The sequence below is a fragment of the Theobroma cacao genome, chromosome 9 (genome assembly GCF_053813885.1).
Source record: "Theobroma cacao isolate CCN51 chromosome 9, ASM5381388v1, whole genome shotgun sequence".
In the NCBI taxonomy this organism is placed as follows: domain Eukaryota; kingdom Viridiplantae; phylum Streptophyta; class Magnoliopsida; order Malvales; family Malvaceae; genus Theobroma; species Theobroma cacao.
In genome coordinates, this window is record NC_142647.1 from 1,412,278 (window position 1) to 1,430,219 (window position 17,942).

At 38.1% G+C, this 17,942-nt stretch overlaps 2 protein-coding genes and 1 pseudogene across 5 annotated transcripts; 1 reads left to right on the forward strand and 2 right to left on the reverse strand.

The window, feature by feature from the left end:
- Window positions 1-2,974: 2,974 nt before the first annotated feature.
- LOC18587811 (protein NRT1/ PTR FAMILY 6.2-like) lies at window positions 2,975-7,167 on the reverse strand. Of its 3 annotated transcripts, none has more exons than XM_018127693.2 (6): window positions 7,040-7,167; window positions 6,628-6,730; window positions 4,938-5,155; window positions 4,267-4,814; window positions 3,826-4,166; window positions 2,975-3,656 (listed from the first exon to the last, which is right to left on the reverse strand). In XM_018127693.2, exons 1-6 carry the CDS (start codon window positions 7,040-7,042, stop codon window positions 3,127-3,129), a joined length of 1,743 nt encoding a protein of 580 aa, XP_017983182.2. In that variant the 5' UTR covers window positions 7,043-7,167; the 3' UTR covers window positions 2,975-3,126. The 3 variants fall into 3 exon arrangements, with proteins under 3 accessions (XP_017983182.2, XP_017983181.2, XP_088666102.1); XM_018127692.2 differs by lacking the exon at window positions 7,040-7,167 and adding an exon at window positions 6,867-7,014; XM_088809976.1 differs by lacking the exon at window positions 7,040-7,167 and having other exon boundaries at window positions 6,628-7,010.
- A 2,908-nt stretch (window positions 7,168-10,075) lies between these two features.
- On the reverse strand, window positions 10,076-12,474 carry LOC18587812 (pentatricopeptide repeat-containing protein At4g21065 pseudogene; annotated as a pseudogene). Its single transcript, XR_016028400.1, has 2 exons — window positions 10,433-12,474; window positions 10,076-10,309 (listed from the first exon to the last, which is right to left on the reverse strand). The product of XR_016028400.1 is annotated as a pentatricopeptide repeat-containing protein At4g21065 pseudogene (transcript).
- Window positions 12,475-12,790: 316 nt separating this feature from the next.
- Window positions 12,791-17,933, forward strand: LOC18587813 (AFG1-like ATPase family protein). Its single transcript, XM_007011827.3, has 14 exons — window positions 12,791-12,926; window positions 13,306-13,442; window positions 13,551-13,693; window positions 13,810-13,955; window positions 14,140-14,219; window positions 14,544-14,801; window positions 15,136-15,246; window positions 15,370-15,492; window positions 15,664-15,785; window positions 15,859-15,928; window positions 16,565-16,657; window positions 16,774-16,901; window positions 17,312-17,453; window positions 17,626-17,933. The coding sequence occupies exons 1-14, from the start codon at window positions 12,800-12,802 to the stop codon at window positions 17,758-17,760; spliced, it is 1,815 nt and encodes a 604-aa protein (XP_007011889.3). The 5' UTR covers window positions 12,791-12,799; the 3' UTR covers window positions 17,761-17,933.
- The last annotated feature ends 9 nt before the right edge of the window (window positions 17,934-17,942 follow it).

A 17,942-nucleotide genomic window follows, 5' to 3' on the forward strand; every position in this document is an offset into this window, starting at 1 on the left:
TATGGAAAGAGAGATTGGAAATAAGGGCTGAAGGGAAAGAGGTTTGGATGATGATGAAAAGGTTTGGATTTAAGGGCAAAAGGCAATGCGGTGATCAGATTTCTTTTGCTCTTTTGGCTGCATTTGGGTTTTGGTATGTTGTTTTAAGGTCTCTATTCCATATGCTAGTTATTATGGCCATTTCTTAGTAATATTAGGGGTTTGGGATCCAAATCTGTTTCTTATTGTGCCAATCCGTGTATGTTAGTAGAGGAAGAAGAATCTCAAATGCCCTGTATTTTGTTTGTTGTTTTTTATTATATTATTTTTCTTCTTCTTTTTGGACGTTTATTAATGTTCCTGTACGTACTCCTTCCATTGATGGAGTTTTAATACTTATTTATTCATATATGTTTCTTTCTTCTCATCCAGTTTCTTCACTTTGCTTATGGCAATGTGATTTTGGCATGATCATCTTACAGCTATATGATGCTTCGGGTCTCGTTGTGGACTCTCTTTGTCCTTTTGCTAGTTTGAACTTTAGTAGCTAGAAGAGGATTCTTGAGAGATTTATGAGTGATCTAATGATTCCGAAGCACAAATGAGGGAGTAAGAGAAAGTTTTGTCAATGACATTGGAATTCTCTCTGTTTTATGCATATCAGTGCTATTATGTGCTGTTTTCTTATTTACCATTGTCTTGATGGTATGATATAATTTGACCTTTAAGGTTCGAAAGAAGTTTGGTTGACGTTGTTTATTTCACTATTAGTTGTGGGTTTCTAGTGTCTGATGGGAGCTTGCGTAATAGTTCCTACACGCTAGCCAAAGTTGACATGAAATACTCCCTCTGGCCTCTTGTGGCAGAAAAAAAAAAAGGCCTGGTCAACTGCTTTGTTGATCTAGTTATGCTAAACTATTTTGGACTAAACAGACGATGATTGTAAATGATTCAGTTTAAACACTTAAGCCGCATCTACTTTTGGACCGGTTTGTTATTTGTATCCCATTGGTATGGTTGGCTTCTTCCTAGAATTTGATCTTTGTGTGGAGAATTTGATTTAGGTTGTTCACTGAAGACATGAGTTTACAGTTTCAAATGTCGGGGAATGAAAAATCAAATATAATTTCGTTGGATATTGGAATTTTGGATTCTATTGTGAACTTCCTGGTTTTCTGTTTCCTCTAAACCAGTGGATGATATTGGAAACCAAAGCCAGGTTTGTTCTGTGCAAACCGCTGGTTCTTCTTGGTCTGGCTGTTTCCATTCAATGCTTTTTAACTCCTCTCATATCAGTGAATCCCCTCCAAATGGTCTATGTTACCATAATAATAAATTATGTCAAGACTTTTAGTTGTCTGAAATTTTAACCCTTTTATCTCTTCAACCTTCAGTTTGGAAAGCTAAGAGGGGGAGCAATCATCTTATTTCTCTTGTACTTGGTTCTTCTTCACCCTTCCTCTCTCTTTATTATCTTTTCCAAAATCAGCCTATGGTTGAAACCTATTGGGTTGAATTTTTTTGAGCAGATAGTATTTGGATTTCGGATTTTTCAGGACTTATAGGCTTTATGTTCAGATTGATGAGATCTGGCTTTCTGGGAAGTTTGTTTTACTCTATAAATACTTTCTCCCTCTGGTAGCTTTCCAGGTTGCCTTTGTAATTTTCAGTCCAAGGTTTTTTTTACTGTTTTATCTATTTACCTCAGTAAAGCTTGCGTACTCACATTAGAAATGCTTGGCCTTGTCCTTGAGGAAACCAATCTCAGATTCAGAAAAGTCAAAAGGGGCATTAGATACTAAAAAAGTTTCCCCTCCTTTCCCTGATGTTAGGCATTGGACCTTCTTTCTTTAGATAAGATGGGGTTGGGTAGTTTTAGTGGGCATCTTAGATAAGATTTTATGCCAAACCGGTTCTTTTTTCCCAGTTCCTGCTCGTGATATTGACTTGGTGGTGCACTTACCATTATCACTAACTCAGGGGGAAAGGGAAAAGACATTAGAGCTGGTGCCGCATAAACTTTGTTGTTGGTAAATGACAACGATTTTACCCATTGCAGAAACTAGTTATGCTCCGTGTTCATACTCCAAATCAAAGAAAAGTGTCCTTAAGCTGGTTCGTTTTCCACTTAAAAGGAAGAAGACTCCAAGAATTCCCTGTATTTGTTTGCATCGGCTGCTTGGATTCTTTTCCCGCGAAGAGATTCCTAGTTGCGTGTGATTTCGAACATGGATTGCGGTCACTCTGATTTGGTCCAATCTGAAACTTATGTCCCTTATGGTAAAGGCACTAGCCATGCAAGAAATATCTGTTCTGCACCCTGCTACAAATTGAGGGAAACAAGTCTCTGAATTTTATCTCAAATGGCAAGAGAGAGGGTAGGTAAATATTTTGCCAAAATCAGCATTTGAGTTGGTGGGTTGGTTCAGTGACCTACTAACTATTTAAGCACTTTAACAAGCTCATGCTCACATATCTACCAGTTGATGGGCAGGTGTTTGAAAGTGCAGAATCTCATGCTGCAAACAGGTTCCTTTTTTGTCGTCGCCATCAATCTATTTATCTGTTTGATGACCGCGCTTGAATGGGGGACCCTGTCGTCTTTCTTTTCCCATTGCCATGCCTATGTCTTGAGCAAATTTAGGTGATGGCCCAATAAATTTGTGGGCAGCATTTCTAGCCTTTAAATGTTTTTTAACTTAATTTTAGGTGGATGGTTTAAGGGCAAGGTTGGGTGCTGGTATTTTTTGCCTACCAGCATGTGATCAGAGGGTTAAGACTGTGTTCTTTCTAGTTTTGAACCTCTTCTGTTTGTACATGGACATCATTTCTTTACGAGTGAACTTTAATTTAAAAAAAAAAAAAAAGTTTTTTAACTGCTATTACCTTAACTTTACCCCCGAAAATTTGGGTCAGCATTCACTTTCCAAGTACTTAGTAGGCTGATTTTAGACCGGCTTTTGGGACTAATGACTTTAATTTTTGGTTTGAAATCTTTGATTCCGTGGAAAATAGCTGCATGCATTAATAATTCTGGAAACCATGTTGCGTACAAGAACTTCAACCCTCCATTCTAATGGAGAAAATTAGCCAACTACGGACTACTTTGTGTATACTTTGGTGATTAAAGAAGTCAAGCATAAAACACTAGCATTTCTCTTCGATTGTGGATTCTTTGGCTATGATCTCCAGTTCAGGATCACGTTTAACTGTTTTCTTCCTGTACCATGCTGCACAAACAAGGAATAATGCGAAGTTGATGAAGCTTAATGCTGCTAGAAGTCCATAGAAGCAATCGAGTCTTCCTTCGTTTATGTTCTCTCCCACCCATCCTTGTTTACCGCTGCTTCCAGTCACGGTCTTCACAATGGAAACTAGCAAGCTACTTAAAAAGAAGCCAAGTGCAAGAGTTGTCAGGAAGAGGCCAGTGCTCATGGTTTTCATTCCTTTTGGGGATTGAGTGATGAAGAAGTCCAGCTGACCAGTGTATATAAATGCTTCTCCTGAACCCACCAAGAAGAATTGGGGAATCAGAAGGAAAACGGTTATTGGTAGGGTGGTAGTTTCACTGGATTGTTTTGCCACTGACAACCGTTTCACCTCTGCTACCGCTGCAGCTGCCATTCCCACTGCCGATAGAAAGAGGCCTATGGCTATCCTTTGCAGATTGGTGAATCCTGTGGAAGATATTGATCAAACCATTACTTGAAAATCTTAAATCATACTGGTGGATGCCATATTTCACCTCACTCGTGTGAATAATTCAATGCTATTTTGTTCAAAATTTGACAATGACAAGATACATGACAGAAAAGATCAAAAGTTCCAAAAAGCTATATCTCTTACCTGGTTTTCCTTTCCATTTTTTCCAGAGTGGCATAACCAAACGATCATATACAGCTAAAGTGATCAATATGGCTCCCACGAAGAAGACGGTAAGTGAACCAGCCGGAATTTGGAAATGTCCTATTGTTCTCTCCATGGTGGTTGCTTGTTCCACTGAGAAAGTGATCATCTGCGCATATGTTGTCCAAAATATAATTGTTGTTGCCCATATTGGAAGCAGCCTGATCATCTTCTTCACCTCCTCTACCCTTGTAACTGGACAAAGCTTCCAAGGGTTCACAGTGAAGGAACCGTCGTCTCCATAATCATCTTCTATCACAACAGAGGCCTTGTCCAGGAAACTAAGAATGAAAAGAATACAAGGTAGCAGTTATGGACTGAGATGAGACAATTATGTTCTTCCTGTTTGTCTACATACTCATTTAGAGGTAGATAGCTCACCAGAACTGATCTGTGTGATGGCTGCGTAAAGCCTCAGGGAGATCTTCATACAATAACGCAATGTCAGATGGTACTTTGACATTCTTCTTCCCAATGGCAGCAGCAAAAACTTGGCAAATATGAACTACGGGGCTTCCCACGCATTTCTTGTATCTGTATCTTTTAGTTCCCGATAAGAATATCAGGATTGCAACAAACATTGAAGCAGAGCAAATTCCATAACCCCAACTTCGACCTACTTCATCTTGGATGTAAACAAGCACTGTGACAGCCAATAATGTCCCTATGCTAATAACAAAGAAAAACCTGTTGAAAAAATAAGCCATCTGGGCCTTCTCCTTTTCATCTTTCTCATCAAACTGGTCCGTTCCAAATCCTGAGACACTGGATTTTAAGCCACCAGTCCCTAATGCTATTAGATACAGGGAAAGATACAGAATTCCCATTTGAAAGTTATTAGCCTGTTTGCATTGAGCGACTTCAGTAGACTGGCAAGGAGGTGGCCGCAGCTCTGGGAGTCTTGTAGATACTGCTAACATGCAAGTCCCCTGAATCACCAATATCATGTCATTAGGCGTATAGAAACTGACTGGAAAATTTAAACGTTTCAGTTAAAGCCTAACTCTTAATATGGCTATGTAAGAAGAAAATTGAGTGACTTTTGTACTTACAAGGGTCTGAATTATGGCAAATATTGCAATTGTTCTGTATCTACCTAAGTAGGAATCAGCAAGGAAGCCACCAAGTAAACACAGCAGAAATGAGGTACCCATGAAGTCTGTTACAACATTGGCAGAAGTAGCACTAGGAAGGTGCATAGTTCCACCCAAGTATGTCACAAGGTTCACTGCTATTCCCATTGTTGACAGCCTCTCACATATTTCAATGCCTGAAAAAGAACTTCAATTGTTTAATCATAACTGAACTCAATTTTATCAATTCCTAGTAGGCTACTCTCTGATCCATGTTTGGTGTGTGTTAGTTGAATGAATATGAATGTTCTGTATTGTATCTTCAACTACTGTTTTTTTTTGCTCAGCTAATAAGTATTTTCATTAATAATCTGCCCAAGATAGTAAGGGTACAGTAAACTGTTTATACTACAATCAGAGTATAACTGGTTTGAGCATACATAACACCAGCAAACAAAACATACCTGATATGAAGTGTACCACAATTCTAAGGTAAGCTTTACAATATCAGAACATTGTGAACTAGAAGTATTCAAAAAGAAATTTGCTAATGAAAGCTACCACCATGCTGTGAACATAGACTCACAGTCAACACCATGTTTAGCAAGCATGTCTGCAAACGAGTTCCCATCTCGCACAATATGTTGGAAAATCACTCTACCAAGAGTGGCCCTAATTGTATCTATCTTCAACTACTCTTCTTGCTGCTACTGGCATTATTCAGGAAATTCTCAGATTCCAAACGATTTATGTCTCCCACTTATTTACAAGAGAAATCCTGGAGTAAACATGTAACCTGAATCTACTCTAATCCATTTTGACTCAACACTCATCATGTAAAACTCCTTGATGCAAATGTTAGGCCTCTACCAAGATGAGAAACATTAAGATTTAACTAATCAAATACTGTGTTGGAATAAATGAACATAGCAGTTCATGACAGACGTGCTGCTCTTTTTCTCTTTTCCCACCCACACTCACAAAGCAGAACTGGACAAAAAGAAGTTTGCCTCACACAAAGTGCCATTTATCCAAACTAGTACTTTCCATTGGAAGAAACAACAAAAAAAGAAAAGAAACAAACAGACAAACGTTATCAACAAACCTAGGACAGGCTTTATTAACAGAAAGCAAATCATGTTAAAGAAAAGCTTGATTTCTTGTCTGTTTACTAGTGGTTTGAGACCGTACTTATAGTCAATATGAAGATGAGCGATGAGTATTTAGCTCACAAATGAATATCTGAGACAGGTTCGGCTGGCAGACTGGAATTTTTTGTCTGAAAGTTTTGAATATCTAAGAAAACTAAATATCTAGCACAAGCTGCGATTTGAGGTGGAGTATTCTGGACCACAAAGGAAAGGTTCAATACTTTTTATTAGAGTTTCAAAACTGTTGTAAATAGTAGTCAATATGAAAATGCATGCAAGTAAATGAATTTCTTAAGCTTTGGAACTTAGTGGTCTAAGTTATTCTATCTAAGCAATGATCATAAAAGTCCCCAAGTACTATCTGCAGGCCTGGAAGAGCTCTAACAGATAAATCACAGCGCAACTGCAGGATTGGGTTTTGTTTAATATTTCATTTAATGACTTGGTGGGATGCTTGACTCAAACAGCAGCATATGGTTGGTTACAAAGGAGAAGAAAGAGTTGCATTCTTGCTCTACCTAAGCTGAGAGCAGCAGGTACCCAGCCACCAGTTCTAGACTTGTCAGCAGGGAATCCCTTGTAGTCCATTGCATCGGCAACAGTCAAACTCATCTTCTCTGCCTGTAAGTAAAACTGAACGTTAACAATATCTTTATACAAAGAGTGATAATTCATGCTATAAACCCCGATTTCATTCCATTTTCACTTGACACAAATAAAGTAAAATGGAAGTAGCTGAGAAGCTAAAGAAACGAACCATGGTTTTATAAGAGTTTGAACAGATGAAGTAAAATAGAAAGAGCGGTGGCAAGCCAAGAAGCCTCCTCTGTGCTATGTTCAAGGAACAACTATAAGCATTCAAAGAAGACAATTATGCAGGCAATGCACCAATTATCGTTAACCATACAAAGTTACAATGACCACCACTACCATTTATGACAGGTCTGTCAGTTTTCTTTTCTCTTGGCAGTTTGCAAAGGGATATGGTTTATCACATAGCATTACGGGAAATCCTAGCAGTTTGTAATGTGTCCCCCACTACTTTTTCGTGCTAATGACAGGGATATGATTTTCAGAGAAGAGAAATTGGAGGTGTTGAATAATCGATGGGGGATATGGCTAAATAAATAGAATCTTCGACATGCACTGTGCATGCCTTGTTCACTAAAATTGAATTATGATAGTGTTGATTCGTCTGCTGTGGAAGCTGTGAACCATGTACGCCAGTCATCATGCCAAGTGCTTTTGCAGCCCCACAAGTAAAGGATGTGCCTCTCCCATCTTTGTTGTCTTGGAGTTGGAGCTTGTTTCATTTTTTTTCACAAGGACGAAAAACCAAGTTCCTTCTATTTATTTGACTTATGCCAGATTGATACCTTTCTATGTTAGCATATTCAACTTTCAATAACCCAATATTTGGATCCTGGAGCTGCAGCAACAAGGCAAATTACTTGAATATAATAATGCTCCAAGGCCTCTATTTTTAAACATTGTATTTGTGCTTCATTGAGGTCTTAGAGTGATTAATTTCATTAAAGCAGTGATTTAATATGACATTAAATAAATGTAAACATCAATCTTAATGGGGGAAGAAAAGCTCCACCACACAGTACAAGTGAAGTGTAGACTGAGGTTGACAATAAATGCAACCACAACCCTTGGGGTCCCCTACCGGCCTCCACTTCGAGCATAGCCATGAATCTCCTGCACTCCTTTTTCTGACCAGAAAAGCCATTGGGTTATGATCTTTTTGCCATATTCATCACTTTCTTCCCCTGCACCTGTTCTGTATGTGAAATGTGTCATAATATGATAGTTCCGACTGAGGAAACAGAAGTGAATGCAAGAAAGTTGTATGGCAGCAGGCAATAGAGAATATTGACACCAATGAGTTCTGTGTTTAAAGAAAAAGAAAAGAAACATAGATCAGTGCAATGAAAAATGTTGTTCTAAAGGTGATTAGAAGGCTGCTTACATCAATGTGTCTTGTCCGAACAAAGGATCATGATCCTTTCCAAGTAAATAGAGTGCTCTTTTCCCAACATTACAGTACCCGAAGTCACCGACATAAAGATCTCCAATGGGAAAAGCATACGTATGTGCACACCAATGATCTCTGGTGCATTTTGTTTAATCTGTTAAGCAAGCTTACAACTCGTCCTTGAGACATACAAGCCTGTTTCTGGAGCTTAGAGGATGACTGACTGCTGTCATCGGGAGATTTAGACCAGTAGTGCTAAATTTAATGGAGACAAATAAAAAAGTTAATTGCAGTCTGCAGTAACGCTGCCTAATTCTGAGATTATAATTTGTGCAAAATGGTTGTTCAGTTTTGCTGTACTCTCCCACAAGTTTGCCATAGGGAAAGTGGTCTAATGGTGTCAAAAGAGTCCAAGACAACAATAATTCTCGGAGCAATCACTCAGAAAAGTGAAAAGGGGAAAACCTGAGGGAAAAGGGAGATTTTGTGTGACAATTCACGTGAAGGGGTGGCAAGACATCGTTTTGGATCAAGTATTGTCAATGATCATTAAGGTCCACATGAATAGTTTAATCAGTCCTGTCAGGTAAATTGAATTTCTTGCTCTGCTGCAGATAAGAAAATGAACAGGAATATGCAGACATATACTCTGGATGGATGGTAAGGCACATGGAAGTTTTGGAATCATCTTACTTTGAAGATGGATGGTGAATAGAATGCTTACTTTTAAGCTTCAGACAGGAGAAAACACTAGTATGGGTAATGCGAGGTGTAAAAAATCGCCAAAATTGTTCAAAGAAATTGGACTAAAACAACTAGGATTAAATTATAAATTAACATGTAAATATATTTCCTAAATTGATCAAAATCATTATATTTATTTGAGTCAAATACAGTAAGATATAAGAAGACTTCACATATAGAAACTGGAAGATATTTCTGGGATCATCTTCAACCATGTGGTATGGGTAGATTATACTGTAAAAAAGCAGAAAAACACAGCTGAATGTTCCAGCAATTTCCTGGTTAGCATCTTTCTTGTTCTTAATATACCCCACATGATAATAATGCAGTTTGTACCGTCCAAGCCAAATAGACAACTTATCATGGAGACATAAAATCTTGTTAAGATATTGATAGTAGACACCATCAGCATTAGTTCATTGGTAGGGTGGTATCTGCAAATATTCCAGAAGTTCAGTGTGACATGAGAGAATATGAAAATGGTAATTGCTGTGCATCACTGATGGTATTCAGCGATGAAACTTACATACTCTTTTACATGCTTTTCACTGACCAAGTATCCTAATAATATTCCGTCTCTATTCCATTTTATGAATCAAACTATAAAATAATTATTCCTCTTATATTCTATTCTCTCACAGAATGATTATTGCATGCTCTCTGTATTCCATTTCGTGGACAACTGAGTTACAGCTTGTAAGATGTCAAAGAAGCAGTGCAGAGAGGTTGGACCAATAAAGAAGAAAAAGAAAAAATGACGAAACTACCAATCTTATGACAGTGCTAAAAACCATGCAGATACCCTTTTAATTGGGGCAAAAAAATTGTTAAGAGCGAAAGTCCAGGTAAACTTGACCTCCAAGATTCACTAGACTCGCACCTGCTACAGCCTTCCAACTAGCGCCTTCTTTAGGGGAGCCTGCAGCTCAAAAGAAGCGATTTTCAGTCACATAATCTCAACTGATCTTCCAAAGAAAATATTGGCCGATGATAGCACAACTTTCCAGCTTAGCTCCTCAACCAACTCGATAGGATTTCACATGCTCTGACTGGGGTTTGCTCTGAATTAGGATTTAGTGCAGATTTTGCCCCACCAGACGGCTACAATTCTTCAGTTATCAACAACAAAAACAGTTCATCTCTCAACCGCCATACTACTATACATTGGGCCAGGATTATATCCCACAATCTACATACAAAAGCACTTAAATACAAATTCACACAATTCATAAAGTCAGTCATTGCAAGTTGAAAATAATTCATATTTGTTGGCTGCGAATTCTACAAGAATTATGAGCTCCAATAACTCAAATCCACACCCTCATTGCAATTTTTGATTTATAGGTTTGTCAAGACTACATAGAATCACAGTTAGTAAGGGCAATCCTGTCCAATAAAGCTGCTGACTCCATTTTCTTTCTTTGGTTAATTGCTGACTCCACTTTAAATCAAGGCTTCAGGATCATTGTAGCCTTCTGTGATACATACCAGAAAATTAGTTCTTCAAGCCGGAGATCCACGAATAAATCAAGAGGAAACATAACAGTAATATTCAGATGAAGAATCTTAGTGGCCACAAACACTGAAAAATTGCATACAGCATATATTTCTAAGGGATATTCTCCCGGAGGATCAACAGAAGTTATCTCTGACCATCTAAGCAGATCATACTTCAGTCGAAAAACATGCACGGTCATCATATCTGTGCTCAAAACTTTGTCCTGGAACTAACTTCCACAGAGCATGATTAACTCCATAATCGTCACGATTCTATCTACCAAGCCAACATGATGAAACTGTCATTACTTCGTTACCAGAAATCCTTACAAGAGCATAAACCATCCTTGAAATGGTGAAAGCGATTCCGGTCCCTCGCTATAATTTCTCGATTATATATCTTAGAGATAAGCTTAGTAGCAGAATGACAATCATTACAAACTCGCAGATTTTTCACAATCCTAATAGGAGTTCCTGGTGGTGTATTTATAAGAGCAAAAGCAATAGCTAGCTTTTCACTATGCCTATTCAGATTATCTTCCTTGTCTTCTTCATCAATATCAAGCATAACCTCTGACGTAGATGGAACATATCCAGCCCTCTTCATTTGTCTCCCCATCTCATCTACCTTCTCAAATATTTCCTTGTACTGATTATGTGACATATCTCCAGCAACAAATTTATAAATTTTATTATTTAGCTCAATCATAGTGCTGCCTGGGATCTTTTTCATCCCCTTTTTGTCCATCACCTCCCTAATCTTGGTTTTCTTCTCCCAGTGAAACATTTTTGCATAAATATTGGACAGTAGAACATAATTGGCCTCACGCATTGGCTCATTTTCAATTAGTTGTCTGGCAATGCTCTCTCCTAGCTTGAGTTCACCATGTGTACGGCAAGCATTTATCAGGGTTCGCCAGATGATAGAATTTGGCTCATTAGGCATTTTTTGAACAAACTCCACTGCCTCTCTAACGAGTCCAGCCCTACATAGCATATCCACCATGCATCCATAGTGTTCAATTTTAGGCAAAATACCAAACTCCTTCCTCATCAAATCAAAGAATTCCTTTCCTTTGTCAACTAATCCAGAATGACTACAAGCAGAGAGCAATCCAATAAAAACAACATCATCTGGCACCATTCCAGCTCTTATCATCTCATGAAACAAAGAAACAGCCTGCAATCCACGCCCATGCATTGCTAAACCAACAATGACAGAAGTCCAAGAAACAATACTTCTCTCACTCATGGTCCTAAACAATTTCAAAGCTTTATCAACATCACCACACTTTGCAAACATATCAATAATAGCATTATTAAGCTCCACGGATTTATTCAGTCCTTTCTTCTCAATAAAAGACTCAACCCACCTCCCAAGTTCAAGTGCACCTAGATCAGTACATGCACACAAAACAGCAACCATGGTAATCTCATCAGGGCAAATGCCTTCTATCTGCATCTGCCCAAACAAGTCAACCGCATCCGTTGACCGCCCCAAACGAGCATACCCGCCAATCATAGCGCTCCAAGGAACAGAGTCCTTTTTCGTCATTTCGTCAAACACTTTCCGACCAAATTGAATCCCTCCTTTGCAACTACCATACATGTGAACCAATGTGTTTAGAACATGATTATTCACATCAAAACCAAATTTTAACAACGACCCATGCACGGACATGCCTAAATTCAAGTCCCCAATGCCAGCACAGGCCTTTAAAACAAACGGGTACGTGAAATTATTAGGTAAGACTTCACATTCAAGCATGAAATTGAAAACCCATAAAGCTTTGGCCTTTAAGTTCCCAGTTTGAGCATAAGCTTTGATGACAGTGTTAAAAAGGAAAGCATCATAGTAAAGGGTGTTTGAGTGGGGTGAAAAGAGGAAGCAGTGGGCGTAGTCAATGGAGTTGAGGTCAGAGGATTTGGATGCAAAATTGGTGAGAATTAAAGGGTTATTTTGGAAACCCAATTTGAGAATTTGGGTTTGGATTTGGAGGAGGTTTGTGAAGGTGTTGCATGATTGGAGGAGAGTGAGGCAGCCGTGTTCCGCCGCAGCTCTTTGGTAGTAGCTGCTGGTGGCTGATGTTGTGAGTGAACGGAGGAGGATTAAAAGCTTGGTTTTTGGGGTAGAAGATTGCATGAATAGACGTTGGAAGCAAATTCATTGCTAGCTTTTGCAGTCCATCAATCAATAACAATGAATCACATCAATTAGTTACACTTGTATATTTCTCGAAAATAAGCAGAGACATAAAAGAGGAAAAACCCCAGTTCCCATACTCCAACAGTAAATTACCATTCCACGTCTGTATTGCTTTTTATCCCACGTGGCTGGTTCATCGACTGCCACGTCACCTTTTCTTGTTCTTCCCTCCCTGCTCAACCATAGAGGGACAGAAATTTCTCTCAACTTCCCACCAATTTGGAAGACAATACCACGATCAGGAAAAAGAAAAGGGCACAAAATGAGAAGAATTTTATCAATATCTTCGCTTCTGAATCAGGGGATTGTCCAACGAAGAGTTTCAAATAAGTATCTCATCCATGCAATTCGTCCATATTCAGAGGATCTTTCTTCCCCAAAACCTCCAGGTTCTTATGCTTGATTTTATTTTAATATTTATTTCATTATCTTCTTCATGCTATATGTGGTTAATAACTTGAACAGGGTATTTCCGAAAATTGGAATTTTTTGTCAACTTAGCTACAAATTTTGGATTTTGAAGTGAGGCGCCTTTGTTGGGTATGATTGGTCTAGTTTGTTTGTTTCTAGGAAAGAGGAGATAGAAAATCAAATAAAAAAGGATTTAACCTTTTTTGGTTTTTTATGAAAAGGTTAGACATGTGGGGAAAGAAAAACTTTGGATTATTAACTCTTACAAGTAGAAACATTTTTCTATATTGGACTGGATAAACTAAGCCAGACAATGCTTAATAAACCTCCATTTTATGCTTTCATGTTCTGCTTCAGGGCCTCTATCGCATTTCCGCAACTTGGTGGAGCAAGGGAGGCTGCAGCATGATCCTTACCAAGAAAGGGTTGCTATGGCATTGGAAAATTTGCTTGGGAGGTTGGAACAGTATGAAAAAGATATGGAGGAATATCATGTATATTTTGAACTCTAATTTAGTGATGTACCATTCATTTTTGTAGTGATTACTCTGTTACCATGACATTTTGTTTGTAAAATATGGCTTTTAAACTTCCTATTGTAGATTAAGCTAGCTGAGTGGGAGAAACACAGGGAGAATGAGCGGCGGAGGCTTTTGATGGAGGAAGCTGAACTCAAGCAGCGCGGGGATCTTTGGACATCAGTTAAAAGTCGTAGGAGTAAACTTTTAGAAAGATGGGCATTCCGGTGAGGGATGCTGCTTCTGTTTTTATTAACAAACTACAAATGGAACATTTGGATGGAAATCCAAATCTGTTCATTGTTTAGTTCTTTTTGATATTGTGAAGTTTCATCTGACTCAGGAGAAAATCTGAAGATGTTGAACCTGGAGTGGGTAAGTGGGTTTCATACCTCAATCGTGAGAAGAAGTTGGATTCACTTGTTGGTCGTCGTCCTACTGCTCCTGCAGCCCCAAAAGGACTGTATATATATGGGAATGTTGGAAGTGGTATGTTGCCAAATTTCATTGATGAAGTAAATGTGAATTGTGAACTGATAATCAGACCAGAAAAAATTGGATATTTTGTTTCTCATTTTAATGGGGTTTATCTCCCTGTATGTTGTTTCCATAATTCTTCCAATGTGAACAGACTGATGGTAGAAATTTATTAACTTAAGCTCATTTTCTGTAGGGAAGACAATGCTTATGGATATGTTTTATAGTGCCACTGATGGAATAGTTAAACATCGTCGAAGGTTCCATTTTCATGAGGTGAGCCATTTCTTGTAGTTTACTTATGTCTTGAGTATTCTCATATTTGAATCTGTAATAATCCTATAGAAGAAAGCTATTTTACTGTTGCAGAGACACAAAGGGAGCATTGGTACCTGGTATTTTAGTGCCTATCTTTCTAATCTGCGGTCCTCCCTGCCCCAAAGAGTAGGCTTTTCTTGTGCAATGTGCTATGGCATAAGTTGTTATGGTTGCTAGTTTCTCAAAATAAGCATGTGTTGATAGGGGACACATGTTAAGTAGTTTGTACTCTTTTTCTTTAAAAAAAAACATGGTAATTACAATTGCCTTTCACATTGGCAGGCAATGCTTAAAATAAATGAAGATATGCATAAGTTGTGGAAAAATCAAGTTGAGGAAAAGTCTTTGCAGTCAAGCATATCTTCTTGGATTATGAATCTTCCCTTTGATATGAAAGCCAAGGAGTGGCTAGCTGCTGAAGAAAGATATAAACAAGAGGTTCAGATGAAAAACATCCTTCTTGCAGTAGCAGATAAGTTTCTTGTTGACAGGCAAGCAGGAGAAAGAGGAGCTAGCATTCTTTGCTTTGATGAGATACAGGTAGTGTGTTTCATTGACATTTTAAGCAAAATTTGTGAACCCTTGATGCTGGTTGGCATGACCATTGGTTAAATCTTTGGCAATCACAGTTTGACAGTTTCTTTTTAAATTATTCAATATACAAAGAGTAGAAACTGCCAGTTTTGGTCTCTGCCAAGAGAATGAGAACCTTCTATTTTTTTTATTGTATATAGCAATGCCTCTAAGTTCCATTCCTATAGGAGCCTTGATGACTGTTCTTCACCATATGCTACAGAATGTTGGTCAAACCAAAACCAGTTTTCTGAATGCATAACTCATGATATGACTTGAACTTTTTTGCTATCTATTACAGACTGTTGATGTATTTGCTATTGTGGCCTTATCTGGAATTCTAAGCAGATTACTTAGTACTGGAACTGTTCTTGTTGCCACCAGTAATCGGGCACCAAAGGAATTAAATCAGGTGTTTTGGAAAACTTCAATTTCTTTTCAGCCTATAGATTCGTATGACTTCAATTGTACCTGGTTAACAATTGATGAGCTATCACATTCTCCCTTTTTCTCTCTTTTTATTTTGCTCATGCAGGATGGCATGCAGCGAGAGATCTTCCTAAACTTTGTAGATAAGTTGGAAGAACATTGTGAGATCATTTTGATTGGAGGCGAGATTGATTATCGCCGACTAATAGCACAGAGGTCTATAGACAGGGTGATGTTTCATGCTTCTCTATGTGGATACTGATTTTTTTTCCTTGCTTTCCTTGACATAGACAAATGTTTTTCTTTCTTTATTCCTAATTGTAGATAATAATTTCTTTTCCTAATTTAAGAAAACTTGAAAATCTATTTAGAGGTTAAAATAAGAACCGTGTACATGCAGGTTCATTATTTTTGGCCTCTAGATGGTACCGCTTCGAAGGAATTTGAGAAAATATGGTGTCAGGTTATAAACCAGGCTGGAGGAACAGTCACATCTAATATTGTTCCAGTGATGTTTGGAAGGTACTTGTTAATCTAATGGCATTGGTTTTCTTTATCTATCCATTTTAAACATGTGTATTTTTCTTTACATCAGGAAATTGGAGGTTCCTGAGAGCTGTAATGGAGTAGCACGGTTCACATTTGACTATCTATGTGGTCGGCCGGTATCATACTTGGCTTATTATGAGTTCCATAACTTATTCTTCCCATTTTCTCTCTCTTCTTGATTCTCTGTATATGTGCTTTCCCAATCTTCTTGTGAGACTTATTAATAGCATATGACTTTTTCATCTCATTCACTGTTGACTGATCTGATTTATAGGGTGCCTTCACTACCCAGAGCTGAATATTGTAAAACATGATATGTAAAAGCAAAAGAAGAGAGCAAGAAAATAATATTTAGGTCAGAATAAGATGCGAATAACTGGTAGTAGTAAGATTAATCTGTGTGTACCACAAAGATGGCAAGATATGAGTGGTCTAAGTACCTCAAAGTTGGAAAGCAGCGAAAAGAGGTTCCCTAGAAATTGAGACACAAACACTCTTGGCTGAAAGAAAGGCAGTTTCCTTTCATCATGATTCCCATTAGTAGAAAGCTTACTGATCAAAGTGATCAAACGATGCTTTCCATGCTGTTTGTGTGAGTTGTTTTAGTTCTGAACAGCTCATGTCCCTCTTCTTGAATTAACAACATAAGGTTTCAACATTTTATAAAATTGGCAAAAACAACATCTATAAAAACCTGCACTTCTTTTTGATTGGTTCTTTTCTGCTAATTTATCACTTTCAATTATCTGCAGGTAGGTGCTGCAGATTATATTGCAGCTGCAAAAAACCATCATACAGTCTTCATCTCTGATATTCCTGTTATGAGTATGCGAATCCGTGACAAGGTACCATTCTCTACAAATAGCAAATAATGTGTAAGAGAAAGGGAATAGAATTACTAATAGCTTTTGCCTGCACTTCTTTATCCTATCATAAGTGACTGTATGTTTCCACTTCTCAGGCACGTAGGTTTATTACCCTCATTGATGAGCTATACAACCATCATTGCCGTCTATTTTGTTCAGCTGCTTCTTCTATTGATGACTTATTTCAAGGAACCGAAGAGGGTACTCTTTTTGATCTGGAATGGTAAGCCTTATATTTGCTTTATGATCATCCTTGAAAGATACATATGTAAAAGAAAAAATAATAAAAAAGAAGAGGTTTTGACATGTGAAGCTAATTTACTCTTCCCTGTTCCCATTCATTATGTGCCATTATTTCAAGTATTGGCACGAAATTCCAAAGCAGCCTTGTTGAATGCACAGAGTCGGTGCTAATTCTTTAAAGAGCATTTAGCTCATCCAAATAGCCAAGCAATATAAACAAGCAGCATGCTTGAAACATGCACTTAGTACTTTAATTTGACAATTGCAATTGCTGAATGTATATAAAGCATTCATGAAAAGGAATAAACTCTTTCATTGTTGGTCATCCGGTGATCTGGTCAAAAAGATCTGCTTGCAACTAGTTGAACATGTTAACCTGCTTGTTTCCAGTTTCCAGTTCGAAACAGAGACAGAAGGTGCAAAACTTCGCCGGGATGTTTTGGCAGAAGGAAGTGTGAGTTCAGGAGGTGCACCAGCGGGTATAACATCAATGCTATCTGGTCAAGAAGAGATGTTTGCCTTCCGCCGAGCCGTAAGTGTTCCTCTGCATGTTTCTGTCAAATGTATATCCACATTTTTTGTCTCTCTCTCTCTCTCTCTCTCTTCCCTCCTCCCTCCTCCTTTTGTGGGGAAGCAGAAAAGAGAACAGAGAAGATAGTTACTAGGTTAGCAGAATTACAATAGATATACATCTATCTTTGTAGGTATCTCGCTTGATCGAAATGCAGACACCTTTATACCTTGAAGGTGTTCGTTTCCTTCATCCTTACTTCCAGAGGGAGCTCCGAAATTTCAGAAATTATGATGCAAGCACCGTTCAACACCAGGCATCCTCATGAGCAGTAGGTTTATAGTACTTGATGCCCGCTACCTATAATTTTCGTATTTGTGATAATAATGTGTAAAATTTTTCAGATCTTCTGTTGGACTTGAATTCATTTATTAATTCTCTTCAAGAGAATTACTGAAAGTATGGAATAAGATTATGTTAATAGCATGTTTATTGTTACCAGCGGCTTTT